Here is a 9,400-nt window from a genome sequence, read left to right as displayed (position 1 = left end):
GAACTCTTCATTAAGAAACCACCACAAGTACTACTAATAATTACATTTATGGAGCTCTGTTTTCCTTTACACACTGCCTCTCCACTAAGTCACTTAAGTAAGGGTTAGCTGTTTTCAAATACTACTGTCTCTATTTCCAGCCTGTTTCAGAATCAGAATCTCTTGAGTTCCGGAGTCCTGTGTCAACAGGGCTCTGCTTGGCCTGCCATCTCCCTCTACTCTTCTACCATCCCCTTATCTTCTAACTGGAAGAAACCCCCGTTATTCTCCGTAAAGCTGGAGGGTGTGGACCAGTCCACGTTTGGGGAATATTTTTTCCATGACCTGCCTCCCATTCCTGCACGGCACGGGGGATAAGCCAGTACTATGCACACCCGCAGGCTCGGGGAGGATGACTCACTGGCTGCCTTGTGGGAAGACCTGAAGTCCTAAAGCTCAGCTCTACCTGAACTCAGCTTCAAACACACATTCCCTTGGGGCTGAGGCTGTGGTTCATGGTAGATGTGTAGATGTGTGAGGTAGATGTGTGGTAGATGTGTGAGGCACTGGGTTCAATCCTCAGCACCGCATATAAATAAATGAAGGTCCATCAACAACTCATAAAATATTTAAAACACACACACACACACACATTCCCACAGAATTCACTTGATCCTCCTGGGTGGAGTGCCCCCCCTGTGCCATGTTCTGGGTGCTGGGAATACAGCAGGGAGCCAGCACCCTCCTGGAGCTTACCTTCTGGCAACAGACAGGCAGTTAAATTAGAAAAATAAGACTTGGTGATTTAAAAAAAAAAAAAAATGACAAGTCAGAGCAGAATAGAGGGATGCGGGGCGTGCGGCCGGCGGTGGGCGGTGACCAGGTGCAGGGAAACCTCACTGGTGTGCTTCATTCGACCTCAAGATACCGACACAGAAAGGGAGACAAGTGGTTTCTGGGGAACCACACGAATCCGGTTGTGGGTTTTTTTTTTTTTTTTTTTTTTTTGGTCTGTTTGCGGGGTCTGGCCGACATCTGCTCCGTGTCAACCAGGCCTCCTCAGAGGCACAGCCGGGAACACAGTTCGTCGCCTCCGGGAGGCGGGTCCTCGAGGCTGCGCGGAACCTTAAATCCGCAGAGCAGCGCAATCTTGCGGACCGCGAGGAGAGCGCGCACGCCGGAAGCTGCCCAGAGGCCGAACATGGCGACCGCCTGGGTCCTGCGCTGGGCCCTGAGCCGAACTGGAGCCTGGCTGCTCCCGCCGCCCGCGCGCTTCCCGTGCCGGACTCTACACAAGCAGGTAGACGGCACCGAGTTCCAGAGCATCTACAGCTTGGACAAGCTCTACCCTGACTCCAAGGGTTCGGACACCGCTTGGAGGGTCCCGGTGAGCCGGGAAGGGCCGGACGGAAGGGGCGTTTCCTCCCGCAGCTGGGTGACGTCAGGAGGCTGGGAGCCCATTGGCCGGCCGCGGGGCTACGAAGGGTCGCCGCGGGGCTACGAAGGGTCGCAGCGGATAGAGGCTGGTTGGCCGATCACCGGGGCCGGGGACTGCAGAGGTGCAGTGGCGCCGGGTGTGACCCCGGCTGCGCGGGCTCAGGGGTAGCAGGCTAGACTCACTGCTTTGAGACCACCAGCTTTTCCACGTTTGTTTTCCAGTCCTCGGGCTCAAATTCTTGTCCCAAGGGAAATGTGGGCATTCTGGCCCTCCCAAGTGGACAGTAAAGACCGATTCTGGCAAGTTCTTTGCTACCAATTTGGAACGTTGCATGGCCCATTGCCTCTAGTAACCCCAACACGTCTGAGGAAACAGCGTTTCCCGTTTGGTCCTTCAGGATTTATTTATTTAGCTCATTGTTTGCAGGTACTGCACATGCCAGAACGATGGAACCCACCTGGTTCTGTTGAGCTAGCACCTACAGCACTGCAAGATAATGCAGTTTTTTTCTTTCTTTCATTCACTCACTTATCCAGCAAACTTATTGGGAAGGTGCTGTGCTGCACTAGCTAGACCAGGGCACAGAGTAGTAAACAAAAAAAAAAAAATCCGAATGCTGTGGTGTTTATAGTCTACTGGAGGGAGACAGGCAAAAAAAAAATAAGTAATATAGAATGTATAATATGGTATCTGGAGAAAGTAAAGCCCAAAGGAAGAGAGAGCACCAGAGGTTGCAGTTTTAATTAGGGTGGTCTGGAAAGGCCTCAGTGAAGAGGTGACATTCGAGTAAAGACCTCGAAGAAACAAGACAATGAGCCATGAGAATACTGGGGAGGCAAACATCCCAGCCAGAGGGAACAGTAAGTGCAACCCACTTAAGGCAGTAGTATGTTGGAGCGCTGTAGCTGAACAGGACATTCAGAGGAAGTAAAGCTAAAGAGGAGAAGGATGGTTGGGGAAAGGCCTGTGATTAGGGCTTATTGGCCTCAATTTTCTGCTGAATGTAATAGAGACCTGTTGGAGAGTTTGAAGCAGAAGATTGGAATGATGCACCTTGATTTTACCAGGATCACTTGTAGAGCCTTACAGAGAGGAGACTAGAAGATGGCACTAATATAGACAAGAGGATAAGCAATGTGGAAGCAATAGGAATCTTGAGAATTGGTCAGATCCTAAATATATTTTGAAGGGAAAGCCATAGGGTTTGCTAATGGATTGGATATGAGAAGTAATAAGTGAAATTGAAGTCTAAAGCCTGGGGCAATGGAAGCATTGACTTGCTATTAGCATGAGAGAGTACAAAAACATTCATTTGTCCTTTCATTCAACAAAAAGTTTATCGTGTACTTACTATTTCAAGCATAGCAGATACAGCCATGATAGACAAGATCCCTGCCTGGTGGAGCCTGTGTTCTAGTAAAAGCAGTAGACAGTTAGCAAATCAGGAAAATATCAGAAGATAAAAAAAATGAATTGGCCAGTGTGCTATAGTAGAAAAAATTACAGACTACTTCAGATTGTTAGAGGGAAGTCCCCTGGGAGGAGGCCTGAGGTTTGAGGCAACCATTAGGCATCAGAGTAGCTGCTGGGACATGGGATTAGAGTTAAGCAAAGAGGTGGGTTTGGACCAGAAAGTTGGGAATCAGCAACACAAGAGGGATGAAGAAAGAGGAAGAAATGTTTCAGGGTCATATCAGTGTTTAAAAGTTGCAAAAACCTAGCAAAGAAGAGTGAGAAAGAGGCTCAGGGAAGTTAGAGGAAAACCTGGAGAGGATATCTTAGGAGAAAGAGGAAGCGCAAGCTTTAGGAAAGAGGGTGTGGCCCATGGTTTTCAGGTCTGGGGAGAGGTAAGCAGGCTAAGGGTTTCATCTCCAAATAATTCTAAGATAAAGGGAATGAAGGCAGTCAGCAGGGGTTACAGGTAAGGACACTTTTGTCTTAGAGGGTCAGAAAAGCCTCAGAGCTGGTGGTATTTATGCTGAGCCTTGGGGACCCAAAGATATTGAAGGCTGAAGGGTATTGCTGCCAGAGGAAGAGCTTCAGGAGAGGCAGGTGAGTAGGCCTGGGGCAGAGTAGTTCAGTCTGACCTGAACCCTTAAGTCCTGTTCAGGGTGGATCCACTCACATGTGAGTCTCATATGGAGATCAGAGTGGCCCACCAGGGTTGTTCTCTGGGTTGGCAGAGAGTGTTGCCTTGGAAATCTCCTGAAACATGTACACGGAGGCTTCCTCCACACACTGCAGGAGCCAGGCCCTTGATGGTGCCTGTACTATCTAAGGAACTAGCTCTAGGAATGGCTTAGAGACACCAGTTCTGTTTTCGCTGAGGGGTGTTTCTGAGTTAGTGCCTCTGGAGACTGGGGGATCCTTTTTCTGTTACTCTGATGCGATGATTTTGCTGGGGAAATGAAAATAGTGACATATTACATTTGCACTGTGGATTTCCATCATTTCTTTTATTGCTCTGGACCAGCTAAGAGTCACCCAGCAGGTGATAGCCACGTGACCTGTGTATATTACATTACAGGATGATGCAAAGCAAGCCAGCAATGACATCCCACTAGGTAAGTGGTTTTGTTTTAGTAAAAATCAGCCATTTTAAGCCAAGCTCAGTAACTTATGACTGTAATCCCATTACTTGGGAGGCTGAGTGAGAGTGAGGCAGGAGGATTGCAAGTTCAAGCCCTTTTATTTTGAAACCCTAACTTGAAATTAAATAAAATAAAAGGGCTGGGGATATAGTTCAGTGCTTGCTTACCATGTATGAAGCCCTGAGTTTAATCTCCAATACTGCCCTGACCCCCCCCCCAAAAAAAATACCAAACCACTCATTTCAGGCTGGTGGTATAGCTTAGTTGTAGAGTGTCGGCCTAGCCTGTGTGAGGCCCCAGGTTTGATCCCCAGCACAATAAGAACAACAACAACAAAAAGACATTTCCCACCCCTCACATGTTCCTTCCAGATCTCACCAGCCCAATTTAAGTTTATTAAAAAAAAATAAATAAAATAGACATTATTATTGCTGTATGTATATATGTGACTGTATGATCAATGTGATTCTGCAACCTGTACAATCAGAAAAATGAGAAATTATACCCCATTTCATTCAAATATATGAAATGTCAAGATCATTGTACTGTCATATATTGTAATAATAAAAATAAATAAAAAATCCCAAGAAATGAAGAGTAAAAAAAAAAAAAAATTCCCAGCGTGTAAAAGTGAAGTTTCTAGCATTGTTTAAAACAGCATATGAGCAATAGGGCAACCACTCGTGGAGTACCACCCAGTATGCCCGCAGATGCAGACCTCCTGATGTGCTCATGATATAGAAGTTTTTACAGTAAATGAGTTGATTTTTGTGGGAATAAGAAGGTACAGGGGAGCTTAAAAGCTGTCAGTTTTCTTTCACATATGTATTTACATTTGTGTATTTGTATCTGTTTATCTGAGTGTGCATGTGTGTGTATATCTCAAAGACCTGGATACCAGGCTAGAGAAGTGGCTCAGTGGTAGAGTATTTACATAACTTCAGAATTCTGTACCTGTCAGCATAGGGCCTGGCAAGAAGCAGTGAGCCTTTAGAGTCAGAGAGCTATGCCTCCCACAAACAGTGAAAGGGAGAGTAGCCAAAGGTTTGGGGTTCCTCTGACACTAAAGCAGAGAGGCCAGAGACTGCAACACATGGGATAGGACACCTGTGGCTGAGGAGCCGCAGCAAAGCTCACAGCTCAGCCCTAGAGTGCGTGGAGGGGAGGGAGTGGAAAGCCATGTATCAACAGAACTGGAGGCAGAGAAGTGTCTCGTGCAGCCTTCCCAGGAAGATAGACAGCTTCCCAGTGGGCAGTGGCCTTGAGCAACTCCTTCCTGGCCTCCCATACTCTCTTGTTCTGGGAGGACCTCACCACATTCTGTTCCTGCAAAGGCAGACTGCTGCTCTCGTCCTGGCCCAGGTGGCTGGTGTGTTTACATGCTAGGTTGCAGAGCCCCATGTTAGAATCATTCCCTTGACCATTTGTTACCTGATCAGAACAAGAATTTAATTCTTTTTTTTTCAAAAGAGGAAGGCCCCTCAGCAGCAGTTCTGAGATGGGACATCACTGCCCACAGAGCACTGCACCTGCCCCCACGGTGCCACAGTGCTTCACTACCAGACCTCTTTCGGTTCACAGCTTGTCTTCTGAAACCTTCCCACCACCATGCCTTCACTACCTAGCTACTGCTAGACTGTTTTCATTAATTATAAAAGTGGAAGGAAAAAACTTATAGACTAAAAGTAAACAAAACCAAAACCCAGAGAAGCACTGGGACTTTGCTAACATCACACAGTGGCTGCGTAAGTGTTCAAAGTGAGGGCTCCTATCTCCAGACCAAGTCCTCATTCATCCCGCAAATGTTTTTAGCACTGACCTTGACCTAGGCTCTGGGAACGCACAATGATTCTCAGACACAGTCCTGCCCTCCTGAAGCTTACAGTTCCTAGGGATTCCTTGTCCACCACACTTTGAGATACTTGAACTTGTCTGGGTTAAGTTTGAACTTTCAAAAGTTCAAACTTTAAACAAACAGCAAATAAATAGGGCAGAAGGATCTGGTGGAATGTGTTAGACCAGAAGAGGACAGTCCAGAACCCAGTCATAATTTTATTTCTCTGCTGTTTCTATGACCTTGGGGAAGTACTTGCCCTTTATTTCAGTTTTGACATCTATAAATACTCTACAGCTTTACTGGCCTGAATACTACATTTGTGTGTGCCTTGTGTGATTGAAAGAGATGTGTAATAAGGACAGTTACGTTGATAGTTAGCAGTCTGTACATTTGGCCATGGGATAACCCTTTGGGTGTGCATCCTTTCATTTTATAGATCGCTTGACGATATCTTACTGTCGGAGTAGTGGTCCCGGCGGGCAGAATGTAAACAAAGGTACAGGTACCTTGGTGTTTTCTGTTGCTTTAAAACTTAGCTGGGAGAGGGGATTGAAGAGGGAGCTGTTTTTACATTCATGTGGAATAAAGGGATTTTTTTCAGCCAAAGCTTAAATACCACCAGCTTATAATAATCCTCTTTATCCTTTTGAATGTGGTCTGATTCTCAGGCTCTCAGCTATGGCTTGCTAGGAGTAGGATTGGCTTGTGAAGCTAAACAAAGAGAACTCACAGTGTGAGCTGGCAGCCAGCTCCAAGAACAGGTTTCCTTCATTCTTGTGGAACCCATTCCCCCCATTATTTACAGAAGCCAGTAAAACTGGAAGAGGAGCATTGCATGGGTAGTTACCAGAAGGTTTTTTGTCCTGAAGAGCCTCACTGCCTTTGCGGGCTCGTTCCATGGCCAACTTCGACAAAGGCCAGCACATGCATGGCTGGGTATCTGACTTCCCTTGGTTCCAGGATAGTCACTGGTCCCCTGGGTGCTTTATCTTCCCAAGTCTCAGTGACCACTACTCCTTTCTTTCATCCGCAGTGAATTCCAAGGCTGAAGTCAGGTTCCATTTGGCCACAGCTGACTGGATTGCAGAGCCTGTGAGGCAGAAGATTGCGCTCAAGGTAACCACTCTCCCTTTATTTCCCTGCAGATTCATCAGCGGCTTCTAAACCTTTACTCTGCAGAACTCCACTTTTGTTCTTTCAGCATAAAAATAAGATCAACAGGGAAGGAGAGTTGATACTCACCTCCGAAAGCAGCCGCTATCAGTTCCGGAATCTGGCAGATTGCCTACAGAAAATTCGAGATATAATTGCAGAGGCCAGCCAGATGCCCAAGGAGCCATCCAAAGAAGATGCTCAACTTCAGAGAATCAGGTACCAAAAGATGTCCTAGGTTGTGTAGACTGATTCACATGGGCAAGAGCTGGACAGGAAAGAAAGGAGGCAGGATGAAGTCCAAGAGGCCCAAGCAGGCATGGAGAGTCTGCAGGAGGGGCAGGGACTCACCCTGGACGGGGTGTGTATCTTCGCCTGGTGACCAGGCTGTTCTGCCTCCCACTCAGCTTCCCACCATTCCCACCACTTTGAAAGGCACTGATTGGGCATTTGGGTCTCATTGTGGTCTTTTTGTTTTCAGGATAGAAAACATGAATCGGGAAAGGCTGAAACAAAAGAGAATAAATTCTGCCATAAAGACAAGCAGGAGGGTAGACATGGACTGAAATCCCCCCAGCATCCACTCTTCAGGGCATTGGAGCAGCTGCAGCTGAGAGACCTGTAACGCCATGAAGATATTTGTTTTCTTTATCTTTTTTGCTGTTAACATTGGAACTGTTAAGAGAGTATTCATTTGGAATGAGGGCTTCAGGCACTGGTTGCAGATCTTCATATACCATCACCATGTTGTTAAACCATAGTTACCCATTGACTGTATTATTAACTGCAATAAAATTTGTTTTTTTGATACCGGGAATTGAACCTGGGGACATTTAATCACTTAACCACATCTCCAGCTCCTTTTTGTATTTTATTAGAGACAGGAACTCTCTGCATTGCCTAGGGCCTTGCTAAGTTATTGAGGCTGGCTTTGAACTCTCAATCTTCCTGCCTCAGCCTCCCGAGCCACTGGGATTACAGGTGTGCACCTGGCTTGCAGTAAACTTGTTAAGCTCGATGGGCCTTGCCTGTCAGAATGCTTCAAGACAAGAAGCACTGACCTTTTTTCTCACCTGAAATCTACCCCACTATCACTGCCTCAGCGCTGATGATTTCACAGCTTACTGCTAGAGAATAGAGGGCTCTGGATCTTCCATCAAGGAACACACAGCTAGGCAGAAGGGCATTTGAGCTAGGACTTGAAAAAGGTATAGGATTTCAATCAGTAGAGAGGGAGTATAATATGCTATTTGAAAGGAAAAGTGTAAATCCAGGAGACAGAAGGGCTAGGGTGCAGGATGTGACAAGGAAGCCATTGGTACTGAATGGCAGATTCCTGCAGGGGCTTGTTGGAAGTCCATCTAGAAAGGCAGAGGCTCTATTAGAGACCCTGGAACTCAAGGTAAAGAGTTAATCTGGGGCAGTACTAGTGATTGAACCAAGGGCATTTTACTCTGAGCTACATCTCCAGCCACCCCAACCTTTTTTTGAAACAGGGTCTCATTAAATTGCCTAGGCTGGTCTCAAACTTGAGATCTCCTGCCTCAGCTTCCTGAGTTGCTGGGATTACAGGTATGCACCACCATGCCTGACCATGGTAAGATTTGGATTTCGTGAAACATTAGGTAGCAGGAAGCCATTAAGAATTCGAGTGAGTATTGCGTATTAGGTGTATATTAAATATGGCAGTAGGCTTTAGAGGCAGGAAGAGTACACTGAAATTGAAAAGAGACTTTTGCAGTCCTGTGGGTGTGGAACAAGCACCCAGGCTAGGGACCTAGGCTAATATAACAGTGGTGGATTATTCTGGTATGTATGAAGTTCTTCAAATGCTCTATGTTATTTTGATGCAGTTCTCTCATTTGATAAATACCAGATCATGATGATCCAAGTGTAAGGTAATGAACTATAGTAGTATATACACTTGAGTAGGCACCTCATCGTTCATATAGGTAAGTCCAGACCAGGGGGTAAGTCGTTTTCAAGTGACTGGCAAAATACAGAAGATGTGGAGCTGGGGTTGCGGCTCAGCAGTAGAGTGCTCGCCTCGCACTTGTGAGACCCTGGGTTTGATCCTCAGCACCACATAAAAGTAAATTAAGTGAAGTGGAGGTATTGTGTCCAACTATAACTAAAAAATATTTTTAAAAAACTACAGAAGATGTGGAAGATAGGACTCAGAGCCTCGGGGCTGAATCTGTATGCAGGACATACAACATTCATTCAGTAATTCAGTAGAACTGAATGCCAGGGGCCATGTGAGGTGAGTCAGCAGTGAACTAAAGTCCATCATTCCAGAGAATTGGCATCTGTCAGATGATGACAAAACAGAAGGAAAGATGGATTCCTGTAACAGTTACATGACCTAAAGCATAGTCAATGACACAAGCAAAGCAAATGGAC

General features: G+C 46.2%; 1 protein-coding gene and 1 long non-coding RNA gene across 8 annotated transcripts in view; one reads left to right on the top strand and one right to left on the bottom strand.

Annotated features, from left to right (window-relative positions):
• Positions 1-1,125: 1,125 nt before the first annotated feature.
• On the top strand, positions 1,126-7,814 carry Mrpl58 (mitochondrial ribosomal protein L58). Of its 7 annotated transcripts, none has more exons than XM_040268479.2 (6): positions 1,129-1,279; positions 3,945-3,981; positions 6,282-6,347; positions 6,879-6,961; positions 7,047-7,216; positions 7,479-7,814. In XM_040268479.2, exons 1-6 carry the CDS (start codon positions 1,181-1,183, stop codon positions 7,561-7,563), a joined length of 540 nt encoding a protein of 179 aa, XP_040124413.1. In that variant the 5' UTR covers positions 1,129-1,180; the 3' UTR covers positions 7,564-7,814. The 7 variants fall into 7 exon arrangements, with proteins under 7 accessions (XP_040124415.1, XP_040124413.1, XP_013217160.1 ...); XM_013361706.4 differs by having other exon boundaries at positions 1,130-1,279; positions 6,282-6,341; XM_040268477.2 differs by having other exon boundaries at positions 1,134-1,366.
• LOC120884021 (uncharacterized) overlaps positions 3,855-9,400 on the bottom strand; it is a 9,987-nt gene continuing 4,441 nt past the window's right edge. Inside the window, exon 2 of the long non-coding RNA XR_005726186.2 lies at positions 3,855-7,265. This is a non-coding gene — a long non-coding RNA (uncharacterized LOC120884021). The remainder of the gene's footprint in view (positions 7,266-9,400) is intronic.

This window comes from Ictidomys tridecemlineatus, chromosome 3 (assembly GCF_052094955.1).
Source record: "Ictidomys tridecemlineatus isolate mIctTri1 chromosome 3, mIctTri1.hap1, whole genome shotgun sequence".
NCBI lineage: Eukaryota > Metazoa > Chordata > Mammalia > Rodentia > Sciuridae > Ictidomys > Ictidomys tridecemlineatus.
The sequence above is the reverse complement of the archived record's forward strand: the minus strand, read 5'-3'. Positions and strand labels throughout refer to the sequence as shown.

Coding starts and splice junctions, on each gene's coding strand:
- Mrpl58 (XM_040268477.2), top strand. CDS start 1,181: ATGGCGACCGCCTGGGTCCTGCGCTGGGCCCTGAGCCGAACTGGAGCC. Junction 1,367..3,944: donor ACACCGCTTGGAGGGTCCCG/GTGAGCCGGGAA, acceptor ATTACATTACAG/GATGATGCAAAGCAAGCCAG. Junction 7,217..7,478: donor GCTCAACTTCAGAGAATCAG/GTACCAAAAGAT, acceptor TTTTGTTTTCAG/GATAGAAAACATGAATCGGG.